Source organism: Phaethon aethereus (assembly GCF_964289735.1).
Source record: "Phaethon aethereus genome assembly, chromosome: Z".
NCBI lineage: Eukaryota > Metazoa > Chordata > Aves > Phaethontiformes > Phaethontidae > Phaethon > Phaethon aethereus.
In genome coordinates, this window is record NC_138577.1 from 89,039,656 (window position 1) to 89,055,698 (window position 16,043).

At 39.6% G+C, this 16,043-nt stretch overlaps 1 protein-coding gene across 1 annotated transcript in view; it reads right to left on the bottom strand.

Moving 5' to 3' along the window:
- Positions 1 to 4,529: 4,529 nt before the first annotated feature.
- ELL2 (elongation factor for RNA polymerase II 2) overlaps positions 4,530 to 16,043 on the bottom strand; it is a gene marked incomplete at both ends in the record, with an annotated part of 41,546 nt that continues 30,032 nt past the window's right edge. The window contains 7 exons of the mRNA XM_082013351.1: positions 4,530 to 4,646; positions 4,788 to 4,832; positions 6,088 to 6,259; positions 9,626 to 9,692; positions 11,841 to 12,405; positions 14,330 to 14,408; positions 14,550 to 14,674. Of these exons, the coding sequence (XP_081869477.1) occupies positions 4,530 to 4,646; positions 4,788 to 4,832; positions 6,088 to 6,259; positions 9,626 to 9,692; positions 11,841 to 12,405; positions 14,330 to 14,408; positions 14,550 to 14,674 (1,170 nt within the window). The remainder of the gene's footprint in view (positions 4,647 to 4,787; positions 4,833 to 6,087; positions 6,260 to 9,625; positions 9,693 to 11,840; positions 12,406 to 14,329; positions 14,409 to 14,549; positions 14,675 to 16,043) is intronic.

Below are 16,043 nucleotides of genomic sequence, written 5' to 3' on the forward strand. Positions count from 1 at the left end.
GAGCTGAAGTCAGGCCCAGGCTGTGCAGAGCCTGACGGCTACGGCTCGCATGGCACAGCCCTGTTCTGCAGATGCAGGCTAGCCCTCAGCTGTGGAGTGTGTTTTCTAATGGAAGCCAATTGCATAGTACTTAAAAACGGGTTTTTAACAGGGAGGTACAGCAGATGCCCACCTTTCAGGTCACTGTAACTTACTGGTAGCTTTAATTGAAGACGTTAGAAGCGTTAAAAACACTTTAGTGGAACAGAAAACTCTTTCAGTGTTTTCAAGAGTGGTGGCGATTTTTTCCTGTTCGGGGGGCTGTGGGTTTTCTTCTGGTTTGTTTTTTAGGGATCTGGATCAAAATGACAGCGGGAATTGCATGGGCCTGTTAAGCATGCAGACGTCTCGCATCCTAAAGGCAGTTTACAGTCACGGTGAAATGTGAACCAGAACAAGCCTACCTGCTCGCAAAACCTTTGTCCAGCCATCAGTTTTGTATTTATAACCAACAATTAACTGTTTAGAGTGATGCAACCACCTTGTATCAACAGCTCGCGAGCAACAGCTAAGCCGTTTCTGTTGAAGAGAAAGCCCCGGCCATTCAGGCAGCGGCCGGACCCAAGGGTGCTGCTGCTTCCCTCCTGCGCCGTGGCACGGGCATCGGCAGGGGAAGAACCCCGTGGCCTCTGACAGTTTCCCAGACGCTTAAATTTGCTGGATATAGAAGTGTTTTGCCAGGACTATGCCCTGCACTTTGTCATAAGGAAGCACAGACAGGGGTCAAAAATTGGGATGTGAGAAAAAACAAGAAATTCAATTTAGCAAGTGAACATTTGCTCTTTTAGGTTAGGAATTGGCCCAGCTCCAGAAGACAAGGAACACGGGTCATCTGCCAGTGTAGCAGGGGGAAGTGAAAGAGGTAGGATATTAAACTTGCGGTAAAAAGAGAGTAGTTAGAAAGAGAGTGCGACCTGCAGGGAAAATACCTGCAGACATTTGCTTTCAGCTCCAACTGAAGCAGGACGCTCAGTCGAACAGGCTGGAACAGATCCCCTCCTGCTCACTGGCCGCCGTTTAATGCACTTCCGTTGCATTTCTCCCTCCACGCTGGATGGCAGCCCTCTTGCACGCTTCGCCATGAGCAGCAGGGTGTCTCGGCGAGGTGACGTGCCACCAATGTGCCCCCGGCACAGCAGCAGGATTGACCCCGCACTCCCATGGCAGTGCTGCCGAGATGCAGGAGGACTCCCCTGGCCCCCAGACAAGGAAAGACTGACACCTCAGGAGTGCAAAGTTAACATTTTATTGAGCTTAATGGATGTAGAACAGAGGGGCAACAATGGCTCAAGTGTTTATTAACAAAACGCCCCAAGATGTTTCACGTACAGAGTCATAGTACAGTTTGTATGGAAACAATTGAAAAAGTTGTAAAATACTCTCAAAGTCGGAAAGGGGGATTCACAGCTCTGTTTTAAGCCTTCGTGTTCCCAAATATTGTCCTCCCTTGACCAATTTCATATCCTACCCCAAAAGAAGGTTATGGAATTGATGGTCACATCCCTCCTCCTCAGGTACAGAAACAAATGACAGCAAACTTATGAAAAGAACTATACTTCAAAGTTGCCACAGGCCTGTGCATGAATCAACATCTACGTATCTAGACAGACTGGTTGTAACACTATTATTTGGAAAAAAAAAACCCCAAACTAACAAAGGAGCAAAGTTACAATACCAACACTGTAAACCAATTTCTGCTTAAAACCCGTTGGAAGTAAATTCCCTCCAACACTTGTCTACATGTTTTACAAAACTCTTCCACGCAAAACATTTGAATATTACTTGTTTGGGGTTTTTCTTGGATAACTGACAAGGTGAACTAAAGACTTAAAAGCAGTCCAGTGAGCTTGCCCCAAGTGACAGTTCAGAGCATACCTACAATTAAAAAAAAATAATAAATTACTTTGGGCACAGTTTTTCTTTCTCAAACCCCAGCAAGATTGGAAACCAATCCTCTTAACGTATGCTCTTTTCAGCCAAATGGAAAGGGCTATTGCCTCCCTTTCAACCACATTTTTAAAAAAACAAAACAAAACAAAAAACTGTAGTGAGATTCACAGTTTCCACGACGGAGAGGTGCACAGTTGCCCCTTCTCTACATCAGTCATTTTCTTCAGATCTGTAGTAGTGTAACCCCAGCCACGATCCCCAGCCATGATCCCCAGCCATGATGCCATCACAGGCAATGTTTGTTTCTCGGAGTGAGCAGGCCAGTTTTACAGGAAAGGCAATAATATAGACAGAGGCCCCACTTCAATGGGCTCTCAACATTTGCTGAACAGGAATGCTAGCTCCAGGGAAACAAGAGATATGTAGATTTACAGCACTATTTTGCAACATATAGGCTGTTGGGTATACTTGCAAGGCTTCAGAAATGCTCAATGCAAATGGGCAAAACCTTCATTTAAGGCCTTTACAGTAGCTTGTCAGGTCTGATGATGATATGCAGTGCTGGACCTCTGAAGTAGCACTAACCTCCAACACATACACAGTCTGTAAACCAGAAGATGCACGCAAATACAATGGTAAAAGCTGGGCATAAAAAAAAATTAACTGCACTGGGTCTCAGTTATACAGTGGTAGCACTATGAATGATCGCAACTTATCAAGACAGTTGTAGAAGCATCATGTGCCCCAAGGTGGCAGTTCATGTCAGATCCAGGCACAGAGTTTAGATAAGGAGAACAGAGATGCCAAAAAGGGTCCCAACAGCAGGAACTTCACGTTATTCCAGTCTGAACGGTCACTCTGTTTCTAGGTTGACAGCCAACCACCCAGTTCAGCTGCAGCAGAACTGTGGTGAATTTAATAGGCCCTGCATTCATACCTGGGCATTACTGTGTGTGCACGCTCGGGACCGAATTGGGCCATTAAACCCAGATGAATGCAGCTCTTAACGGGAAGCCAGAAGTCTTCTCTTCATTTTGCCATTTAAAATGTGCAGTTGAAAACAACTGTACTAATCCAAGGGACTCAAAGTCAACCTGGTCTCAAGTAGGCCACACAAATACCACTGTCATGCAACAGGAAGGGATGCACCTTGCTTACTATTCCATTAATGTCTTTGAACTGACAAATTTAAGGCAGAAATCCTATTGCTCCCATTTACCTGAATGCATGTTTTCTGGCAATCAAGCATCTTCTGGTTTACAGTGATATACAACAGTTCTTTTTTTTTGATGCTGGAGATAAAGTCTATTAGCAATACTACCAAAATTTTGGCAATAATTCCAAAATCAGATTTGTAAACATAATGCTTCCCTTTTCAGTTGGCAGCATTTTGAAAAGACAAACACAGTAAGACACACAAAGATTTTGCTCAATTTTGACCAAGTAACCTGTGTTTTCACATGATAAAGTACGCAATGGTTTACATCAAACTAAACCAAAAAACTGCATGAAATGAAAGTTTGTGCTGTTTAGTGATCACAGTATTTTATAGTTAAATACATCTGTTCTTTGTTATATTCCTGGCACCCAGGACATAAATCTTTAAATATATAATTCATGTAGGCAATAGCTTCTTTGCATATCTCTCTTCAAAAAATACTTTATAATATATAAATAGGTAACCTACATGTTTAATTTATAATCTTGACCCAAAACTATATATCTGTTTCTTTTTTTTAAGGTATCAATTTCCCCAATATTATTAAAGCTGACAAACTATTGAAATGGAAATGCTCTCATCTTCCACAATAGAAGTAGCAATTTCGTAGGAAAAACCTACAGCAACACTCGTCAGTTGTTTTAACCTGAGCATTTGGCCTACTTAGAGTAGCAGCTTTTTTTTTTTTCTCCCATCACACATGCTCACACCCACACATCCTTGCACACACACAGTACAAGCACACACTTCCAGACACTGGTAGGCCACGTAGTACTTCCCAGGTGCTTCAGTAAAGTAGGAAGCAGTGTAGCTAATAACTTAACTACACTAAACACACACAAGCAAACACCTTAAGGCAACCACTGCAATGGGGGGTTTAAGTTGCAGGGGTGAGTTTCTGTTGTAACAAAACAGGCTGTATACAGCACATATACATGCCGCTTTAACCCTCCAAAACAATGTGATTTTTTTTTTTTTGTTTTGTGCAAATTTCTAAACTTTCTACCATTTAAGGCAAACAGTTTGCATTAACAAGAAAGGTCAGAAAACAGCCTTATATTTATCCAAAAGCATTTTGCTACAATATTTTCTTTAAATGTGCACAACTTCATAGTAGAGGTACTGGGTCCCCAGCATCTACCGATAAAATCATTTCAATGGACAAACATAAGTTTTGAAGAAAAGAAAGGACCAGAAAAAGCAGCTTCAAATATGCATATAAGCAACATCAACAACAGAAGTAGTTAATTTAAGTTTGCTAATACTGAAACTTCTGGAACGCAAAACTTTGATACTAATTCTTAGAATCTTACAGCAACTAATCTTAAGTTTTAAATAAATAAGCTTCAGTTCATTCACATGTCCTGGTCGAAGCAGAAGACTAGTGCAATGACTCTGCTTGCCGTTCATCAAATTCCCCTATTAGCCTCTTAATATGAGACAGCTTGTTGTGGAGATATTCGCATCTATACTTCTCTTCATAGTAGTTGGGGCTACACTGTGAGGAGAACATAAAAAGAAAATTAGGGCATGAAAACATTTCTGCAGTGTTCAATATTTCATGTGTCTTGCTTAAAAATAGCCTTGAGCCAACCTCAGTGATTACTGAGTGATTACCACAAATCTGGTGTACACATACATCTTTTATCTTCCGATACTCTTCTAAGACTTCCTCATGAAGCATCTTCAAGAAAAAAAAAAATGAAGACAATATGAATAACATTTCAATTCTACCATAAAACACAAAATTATGTAAAACACTGAAAATACACTCAGTTTTACTCAAGATATTTTCTTATCCATGAGCCACCATGCTCCTGCATTGCAAAAATAAACCTCCAACCCCTGTATCACCCAAGATCTGCAGTTAAGCCTGTTAACAGGCAACAAAGGGAGTATGTGTTTGAAGATTCCCCCAAGAAGTCGCTCATGCTGCTGTGCGTTCACAGGCAGCTCAAACAGGCGGAGCTTAAGGGCTGAACAACTTTTTGCAGGGTTTTGCCAAGCTTCAAAAATCAGAGCTAGCTCATGCGGGGTCTGAGCAGGTATGCAAATTCTGCAAGGTTTCCCTTTGTCTGATTGAGCAGTACCAGAGATTTTAAAATACTCCTTCTGCTCACAGATACATTTGCAATCTGGCCAAAAACCAAAAGCCAACCAAAAATCCTCAGCGTGGCCATAGAATTAAAGAACTCTGATACTGAACACATATTTAGGACGAGAGGAAATGGCCTCAAGTTGCGCCAGGAGAGGTTTAGACTGGATATTAGGAAAAATTTCTTCATTGAAAGAGTGGTCAAGTATTGGCACAGGCTGCCCAGGGAGGTGGTGGAGTCACCATCACTGGAGGTGTTCAAGAAACATGTAGACGTGGCACTTCAGGACATGGTTTAGTGGGCATGGTGGTGTTGGACTTGATGATCTTAAAGGTCTTTTCCAACCTTCATGATTCTGTGATTCTATGTAGAATTTGTACATTCAAATCAGAAAAGTCCAGGCTGGAAAGCCAGAATATCAGGTTTTTAACACCCTTCTCTTCTAAAATCATAGTGAGGATCAGCCACCTGGAAGATGAGTAGGTTGTGGCTGTAGGTTTGGTTAAGTGTATATAATCATGGGAAATAAAGAGTCAGGAAAGCTTTGGGATTACGGCTGCTGGTTTCCACGCACATCCAATCTTCTCCCCTATCTGTGTTAACAGCACCCCCTCACCTCACCAGGATGCTGAGGGTGGTCAGCAAAGCCTGAGACAGTCTAATTCCAGCTATGAAAGCTGGTTGCTCGGTCTTATGTGTTGAATCTGGCAAGCCTTTTAAAACCACATCAATATAATTTAATAGATAAATATACTGAAGAGTCTGCCGGTGCTGAAAATGCGGACTTTTGGAAGGGATAAGAGGGAGATAAAACACAGTCTTCTCAGTTTCATCCTTCTTTACCTGATATTCTGCAGACCCTGGAGAAAGAAGCTTCCGTTGTGCATCAAGCTTTATGAATGTCCTGGTGACACTCTCTATCCGAGCATGCAAGTTCCTGTATTCACCATACTCTGCATTAAAGTCATCCTTGTAACTCTGGCGTTGCTCATATGAGACTATAGGTACGTATTTTCTAATGGAAAAATAAGCACACATGCAATTTTATACCAAGGACATTCTAGAGTGAATATCAAGCGTAGACACTCAAGCTTTAAGTCAGTTAACTATGTGACTGACTTTGCTTCTCCATGTAAGCACATGTGCTTCAAGAGAATACATTTAGGTAATCACAGGAATCTACCATATTTTTGTGACTGTTACTTGCTAATATTCTACTTTTCAGAGTTCTTATTCAGAAGCTGCACAAAAAAAAGGGCATACTTAGAAAACATTAGCAATCATTTGCATATAGAAGGACTAATAAACACATCAGCTTCAGTGGGAGATGAGAAACTTTCTATGAAGAGACAGGTTAATTCAGTTATATTTACTTTTTAAAATTAATTTTCATTACATTTTAGGAAGGGACTACATTTATGGAGTTGGATGCAGTTTAGTTTTTTGGCTGCATTTGTGCCTACCTAATAGCAAAGCATAGTTATCGGTAAATTGGATTATTTTGGTGAACACCAGTTCCATTGTCCATTCAACTAAGGCAGTTGCAATACAGTGACAAAGGCAAACTGCAGAGATGTCTGAAACTAAAAACAGCCCATCACGTCACCTCTGAAGGAGGGCAAAACCCATAAATGCTTGAAGCCATGGATGCAATTGAAACTTTTTTCATTCCCCTCTCCCTCAAATCAACATGATCGGATTTAACAAGCTCATTATACAAGTCCAAGATAAAGCAGCAATGTGAGTAACAGATACCATTTCCCACAGCTGTCACACCAATACTTCTGGTCCTCCTAGCCTAAAGACCTGGTTCTCTTTGGATGACACAGGCACCTCCACATGGGGACAAACCCTTCAAACCAGCCTTAGATTAATTTTAACAAGCAGTAAAAACTTAACAAGTTGAAAGTCTGTAAGAACACAGAAGACAACTTTTGTCAGTGATGTACGCCAGGCCAGATGCACCCGATTAGAGTGCTAGATGCCCTGCAACATGTTGACAGTTACCTGTGCAGCAACAGTGTAGAGTACCAGCTTACGCAGTCACATCCCACAGCAAGAGTCCTAGCACAGGGCAAGAGCCCAGCAAAGCACTCGCAACGTAAGTGTGTGGAGAGGGAAGAAATGAGAGTAGAAGCGGGGAGAAAGGTGAGTCTGTTTTAGCTTTCTAGCTTTTCCTTAAACTTTGCTTAAAAAGCTTGAGTTCCTTCACTCTCATAATCTTTATATTAAGATGGAAAGTACCTTTATGTGACAGCTGTGATTATACTCATGAATTACATTGCACTTGGGAGACAGGAAGAGAAGCTGAAATAAACCATCAAAGTCCTTTAAACTGGATCAAATTGCAGGTGCTCTCAGATTTCAATCTTTCTGTAATGATCAGGCAGATGTCTGAAACTGCACGACCTGATTTTTTTCCAGGATACCATGGCCATTAGATTATCTGTGAGATTGTTCCAGAGGTTGTTTCTTTCACAGAGGATTCTTCATTAAAGTTCTTACTCCCAATCAGAACTAAACTAACTTGATGAAATCTTGCATGAAGGCTTTTGTTTTGGTCTTTTTTGTTTGTGGTTTTTTTTTTTTTTTTTTAACTTCTAGCAATGGCTAGTGGCATCTGACTTTAATACTAGATTACATCAAATAACCATACACCTTACTTCTCAGTATCACTGCTCTCAGCTTCTTCTGCTTGATCTTTAAGACCTCACTTCTGCTTCAGAAGCAGACAGTGAAGAGCTGAAACTGCCTGTTTTCACCCAGCAGAGGTTGGGAATTAAAGGTAGGTTTGAGTTCTCAGCCTAATATGCAAAACACTAAACTCCTTCCCTGCAGGGCCAGACTCACTTTCATTCTTTCCATGGAGCACCATTTACTGTATTAAATATGATGCAGGGCACTACCATGCCATCTGCTTCAATGCAGACAGAAGATGCACCAGAGCTGAAGTGCTGCGGAGAGGCCGGATCTCCATTCCTGACATTACTCCTCTGACAGAAGTTGGTGAACCTGGCAATTCACAGTGTTTTAACCAACTTCTCCCTCCTCTCCTGCACTGCAAATACAACAAGGGGGCTCAGTGCCACAGCTGTGGGCTGACACTACACAATTACACTGCTATGAAGTCTCAGGTTCACCCTGGCTGTACCTATCGTGGTGCTCATTTCAGCTCTGAGCATCAAAGGGCCATGAAGATCTCCTCAAATTCACTCCTCCAGTTGAGTAAGGATTTTTATGTTGCTCCCCACTGTGCCCATCCCCGCACAAAAATAAGCATTTTATTACAAATTCAGGTTGTGCTGACCAAGCTATTCCAGTTTTTCCACTGCAGTCTCCTTTGACTGCCACATTTTTAAAAAAAGGCCATCAATAAAACAGTGGGGAAAAAGCCCACACACTGGGCATTTGCAGATGCCATTTCCGGAAATCATCCTGATAGAAAATTTTTAATATTCTGAAAAAGTATTTAGGCAGCCAAATGATTCTGTTATTACAGCTATTTCATTGTAAAGCAAGTTCTTTAGTATTTGTCACAGATGAAAAACTATTTTATATAGCATGTAAATTTTAAGTATTGGGCATGTTAATCTGATGTGTGACAACGTGTTAAGGAGCTAAAATTTAAACTTTTATATAAAATTAAACTGTAATTTTATACACTGCAATATGCCAATCATTGTAGATAATGTTACATTTCACATGCAGGTTTAATGCATTTTTATCTTGCTTTGTAGTTAAAATTAAGCAGCTAAAATTTAAAATTTGAATTGAGGTTTTTCTATTTTCTCTAGCTCTTTGGTCTGCAATTCCATGGTGAAATTGGATATTTTGCTGTAGCCTCAAGTTAGTGGCCATTTTACATCAAAGCTTTAGAAATAACTTTGATTGTTAACTGCTGTTAGCTGACATACAGGTTTGGTAATGCTGGACTTTAAAGTCTGCTATCTTCCCTCTCCACCTTTCCAGCTTAGATGCACTCAGCAATGAAAAACAGGAAAGATGTTCAAATTTGCATATTCAGTATTTGAGTATCCAGCTTTCCTCCTGTATTGCCTCATCTCTGAAGAGTGCACATTCATATTCTTTTTTTATTGTGTTCTTGAAGAATAATGAAATAAAATGTTTTAAGTCTTCTTCTAAAGTATATTAAAAAATCTTTTTAACACTTCTTTTCCCCCGCAGTAATCAAGGGACAACCTCAAAGTTTAAAACTTGCAAGTACTCAAATAAGGCAGCTGGGTAACTTAAAGGAACTTGTAACTCTTCTAAAATTGCATTTTGGTAAGTTTTCCATTGTGTAGCTAATGACAGTTTTTATAGGTGATTTTTCAACAGTTTAAATGACTGGCAAGAGACTCTTAATCATTATTTTACTCACACAATGTAGTCTGGTGGTTCACTTGATGAAGAAGGATCTGTGGAGGCAGTGCAAGTTTCTTTAACTCCTACAGAAAAGCAGAATTTTGACACTTGTAATAAACAGAATTTTAATATAGCCAAACAATACCAATGTGATGGGCTTGAAAAATTCCTTTAGAGTTTTATTCTCACAGTAAGTTACTTATAGAGCTTATTCTAAGTTAATAATAGGGCTCATACAACCTTCTCCACAGTAGGCGGTACCAGGGTTTAGAAAGAGGGCATGGCTACTTTATTCTACAGATGCTATGCTACTGCATTATTAACCTGAGGTCAGTTTTTCTTATTTGATGACATGATGTAGCATCTGCGCAGCAATGCAAGTTACACAGCAACTTATGTAGCTGCACAAAACAAGACAGCTTTATATACCTATACATATATACAGATAATATTTCAACATCCAGGTTCCAGTGAGAACTAGAGTAGAAAGCTGAAGTTCTTTTCACGGCATGTTTTTATCCCTCTTTCCCTGCCAATTACGGATATCCAAAGTTAGATTTAATTTCACTGCTCTTCTAAGCAGGGAAGTCAATAGCATTGTATACGGGTTACTGGCATTCAGGCTTCAATAACCTGCAACAAAGACTTGCTCCTCATTAACGTGGCAATACTGGGTTTGAAAGTTATTTGCACTTGTAAATTGCTCTTTTGCTCTTTTAAATTGCATTCTGAAAGCACAGTACACTTAATCTCTAATCCCTCTTTTTAAAGGGATATTTCAAGACCTACCTACCTTTTTGATAAATAAGAAAAATAGCCACCGAACACTAAGGAACACTAGGTATCTTGGTCATCTCTCTCTGCTTTTTAATTTTGGGTTTTGTGGCAAGCTTAGAAAACACACAATCCTTTATATTCATTATCTTACATTGCCACTGTTTAAACACAGTATTTCTACTACAACTCAGCCACTCTTGCCAATCTCTAAGCTATCTGAGCTTTAAGTCATGGGGGGAGAAAAAGAGCAATCGTGCCATATTCTACTCAATTCTTTTGCTTTTATTATTAAAATTATTACATAGTATAGCAGGAGTATAAAAAGTGTAAAAATGGGAACAAAATTTGAGAGAAATGCAAACAGTAATATTCATAGTCACAGTATGTCACATAGACCTTATGTGAACAGTTTTGTTGCAAGCATTTAATTTCAAAAAAAATCAAGTTCATTTGAAAGCTACAATTTAAGCACCAACTTGAAACATAGTATAGATTTTTACTTCCCTAGCTGTTCAAAATTTTGTTACTGGCTTCTGGAGAAAGATGCACACGTTTACAAATTCAAGCATGAATATTTTCAAAGCAGTCCCAAGCCATTTGGACACTGTGTAGCATGTCCAGGGTAAACATGAAAAGGCCATCTCCAAAGCACCCTTATCCACAAGCGCACCACCACTTCAAAGAAACACCCTGCATACTCTAAAGATGCCTCCAGGCTGTGATAGGAAAGGGCTAAACCTGACTTCTAATTTGCGAGTCAAACCTCTGAAATTAGACAACACACAGATTTAACAAAGGAACTGAACTCTGCCCTATTTCATCTGTGTGTTTTAAAAATCAACTATTCTTTGTGTGTTTCTGTTTAGCTTTTCAATACCATTTTAAGTATGTACCATTTCTACGTTTTCTGAAGCCGTAAATTCTGCAGCTAAAATAGAGAGCAGCTTACAGCACAGTTCAAACCAAAATTCTAATAAATCACATGCCAGTTTATTTTTAGACTTTCCATGAAAAGGCAGACTTTGATGAACCTTGCATTGTGATCGATGATGAAATACATTCATGTCTGATCTATGTGTTTCAGTAAACTAGAATACAGTAAGTACATGTGTCAGGTTTTTATTTTGGGTGTGCAGACTTTACAATTTGCTGATGAAAAAAGCAAATCATTAGAACAAAGAAATCTTAAATGGATTGCTGTTGGGTAGAAACTGGTTACAAGGAAGAGCTAGGTACTAGAAAAACACAGGGAATAGGTTTGGGTTTTTTTGCTTGATTTCCAGTAAACTGACAGTTTACTGAAACTTCATAACCAAAAAGTAGGGATAATGGCAAGGCACTTAATATATAGCAAGTGAAAAAACAGATGATTTGTATTTCCAATCCCTGGTTTTACTGGTCTCTTATCACCAGCGTTACCCATATAATAGTGAAGAAATGCAGGGTATTAATACCTTCACCTGAATCCAACTGGGAGGGTTTTTTCATGTTGGCACTTTCTTCTTTTCTAAGGTCTCTGTTTGCCTTGCTTGCACTAGTAGTGTCTGGCATTTTGCTTTTGTACTTTGTGTGCTCTTTCACCCTTGTGGGCTTTTGGTGCAACACCACATGCTTCTTGCCTGCGGGCTTGGGAGGCTTCACCTGCACCGCGGCAGGCACTGGGATTCCCAAAGGAGTCTGAGAGGTATATTTTTGTTGCTGGTTCTTACAGATGCTACTGCTATTTTGACTAAGGCAGTCCACTGGCAGGTCTTGTGTCCCCTGTCCCTCAGGGGTGCTGGGGGAGTTGGAGATGGCAGTTTGAGGAGGGTTGGAAGTAGGAGGGAGTGTGGGAGGCAGCGGCAGAGAACCGGGAGTAGCAGTGGCTGCAGGGCGGGGAGGCAGCGGAGGGGCGGCAGCAGCTTTGTTGCTGGAGGAAGGCAAGCAGCCACTGAAAGATGGCTGGGCTCGACTTTTCACGTGAGATATCCTTTGCTTTTTGCTCAGGGGAATGATAAAATTGGAATTCCAAAGGCGTTTCTGTAATAATAATAAAAAAATATTAAAAACATGATCAGAATTAAGTTTTGCTCCCATTCTGAAAAGAAGCACTTCTGAACAGGCAATTGTTGAAAACACATCTTTCTTATCTAAAAATAGCTGTGAAACAAGGAAGTACTGCAGCTAAATTGATAGTTTATTTCATTCTTAGTTTCTAATCTTATGATTTAGCAAGTTGTTCTTCAAATCTACAGCTAAAAGGCTTTGAGAGAAAGATGCTCTCTCCAGCAGCTGTATGAAAGGCTTCATCAAAATGAGGCATTGGCACAGGCTGCCCAGGGAGGTGGTGGAGTCACCATCACTGGAGGCGTTCAAAAAACATGTGGACGCAGCACTCTGGGACATGGTTTAGTGGGCATGGTGGTGTTGGGTTGATGGTTGGACTTGATGACCTTAAAGGTCTTTTCCAACCTTAGTGATTCTGTGAGGAGGTCAGGTCGGTATTGTTTAGGTACCAATTTCAGTTCAGACACACCGGGTTAAAAGCCAGCTTCTAGGTGTCAGTGCTACACGATTTACGAAAGCAGCCCTGAGAAGCATGCAGCAGCATGCTTATCAGAGTGCATGAAGTACAAAGCTGGTTAGAATAGGTGAAACTCCCACTTTTGCTACAGTTGTGGTTCCAGCTGTTCTCCAGCTGAAATGCTGGTTCACATCCTCTCCCCTATCAACCATACAGTGCTCACGTTGATGTACAAGCAGCAGCTTGGACCAGGATTGCCAGGCACAGCTCTGTGCCACCCTGTTGAAATAAATCCAGACTCTGTGTCTATGGAGGCAGGTGTAAAGGGGTCCCTGGGACGCGCACCATTTCATGTTCCAACTGGAAGCAAGCTAGGGAAAAATAGACATGTGCCCTCCCGCCTATATTTAAACGTCGGTATCTCAGTGGTGAAAGACTTCCTGTAGTTCTCATCTTACTGCTGCACACTGCATGCACTGAAGGGCAGTTTTAGTCACAGAAAGTATCAAACTTTCCCTAAAAGTAATGACTTTTATGTGAAGTTTTCCAAGCTTCTTCTAAAAGGGTTTGCATTGTTCCCTTATATTGATAGGAAAATAGGACATATGCATTTTAAGTCTGAAAAGGCTGATGTACTACCTGCCGATTCAGATCCGCCTTTTCACACCTGGCCTACCCTGAATCAAAATGGGTGTTTAAATGATGCCTATAGGGAAAAAAAAAATTCTTCCAAGCTGATGACTATTGTAATTTGTCCTTATTCTAGGCTTTCCTAAGCTTTACATTTAAACAGTAGCAGAAGGATATTGGTGCATATTTTATGTATTATAACTACCATATCATAAAGAACTTTGAACACATGCAATCGTCTAACAAAAATATATACATACCTTGTCTTTGGAAGACCTTCCTACACACCAAGATGAACAAGTTATGTGGCAATACAAAACAGTTTTAAGTACTTAACCGGAAAGTACAGGTTTGTGTAACAACACTGGGCAACGAAGAAGTTCAGTAGGCAAGTTTGAACTCTACAGGTGAGTTCAGGTTTCTGCAAGGTCAGTGTGCTATGGATGGACAGTTACAATTCAGGCCAATGTGTTGGCTCTTCAAAGACAACAAGGGTAGTCAGAGATCTAGGTGTATTTACAAAATACTATGTAGACAGGAATTGTGTATTTTTCCAAATATTTTAATAAACATTTGGAAATACAGAACACTAAATATAGCAGTCCTTAAAGCTACATGACCGTAAGTTTTTCGCAGTTTTTGATAGTGCAACTATCTTTAAAATAATGTAATAATTCAATTAGAAAGAAATGCTTCAGTTTTTCATGTCTTAAAGACAATATTAGTGCTTCACATCACAGCTTTTACACCAATATAAAGTGTGATAAATTTTAATACACTGTAAATAATGTTTAAAAAAATATAAAATACCTGAGAAGTTGATGGAGCATCTTTATTAGAAGATTCCAAATCGCTGGTGCTGGTGGCATTCTGAGATGAATTTAATTTTCTGTAAGGATGACCCAACATTTTAGGTTACAAGGCAAAAATGTCTATGTCATAGTTCTTTCATTATAGGGAAGACAGACATTCATTTCCCAGAAAAAAGTTTTTAAATGGCTATTTTTATTCCCCTAAAGACTGAACTTACCCAGAAAGTATGAACTCCAATGTCTGTTTATCTATTTCATTGTATCCAGGCCAATCTTTCTGAATGTCTTTAAATATATAATCCTTCAGAGCATAAGAATTATCCTTTGGATTCAGGATGGCTACCTACAGGCAGACATTTAAGAAAATAAACATTCATTATTTCTGTAGTTCACATTTAGGTGTAAGATTAGTATTGCAAAGCTAAATCAAAGCTGAAAATGAAATCATACACCAGTTGTCCAGGTTTTTTTAGATGTGAAGATTGGTCTCATGTAATGAGCACTAATTCTAAAAAATGTGGTCAATTTGGGATGTAGAAATCTGGATGTAAGAAAATCCCAAACTGCTGCAGGCAAGTATGAAATGTACTCTTAAGAAAACCTCTCTCTGCACTGTGTATCTGGTTTCTTGTCTTTAATACAGCACTGAGAATCAAGGCAAGCTATGCCAAAACTTTAAATCTTCACTGCATGTTGAAAGGCCTAGTTTTTTAATTTTTATTTATTTTTCCTTTTTATGAACTGAAGAACAGTACCTCCACATACAAATTCAGATTTGTTCAATATCAGGAGGATACCCGCTGTTGTTCTGTTTTACACAGCTATACTGTGATGGCAGAGCACAGACTGTGCATGTTTTCCATCATCACATTAACAATCACAGTATGTCGTCATTTGTCTTAACCAACAGAATTGCTTTTCTTTCACAAGTGCCTGAGCCACAAGAAACGATAGCTTTCCACTGGACGTACATGATAACCTAACTGGCACTGAACTTCTTTCAAGATTAATTATTCATCTACCCCACTAGTTTTAAGCCATATTGAAGTTCTATCGATTGAGGAAAAAAAAGTAACAGTCCTCATATCTAACAAGTTATATTTTGAAAACAAGATTTAGTGCTAAAACAGTTAAGGAGAGGTGTACAGGCACAGATGCACTCTTCATGCTGCAGACATGAGGTTCATTACAGCAAACCATTGTCATAAGAAGGTTGTGTGCATGCCTTGCTGTATACCTTTGAAAATAAAATGGGTTTATATCTTCCTTAATAAAAATACAAACTATACTGAAAAAGTTAAAATGAGCTAGTAAAACCTTGAGACCATTGACACCTAAAGTGCTGTTTTAGACTTCATCACCTGACATCAATTCAGAGTTCCAGAGAAAACCTCAAAGAAAAAGTCTCCATCAATTTCCCTGACACAAAATGCTGAACAATGTATCAACACATCACCACCATTTTTTGCAGCTTTGCCTATTTTTCCTCCAAAACATGATAGATAAATACTGCTAATTTATGTTGTGCATGTCTGTCTGTGCTCAGTTTAAAAAAAAAAATTAAATGTAGCAAAGATACTCTGAAATAGTAATTCACCTGTTAAAGTAATTAAAGCTGTATTCCAAGAGAAGCAAATCTGTGCACATTACATGCACAGCAAGTTAGCTTCTTCAGGAACCTTAGCAAGTTCAGGCTGCTGATTTTAGATTGG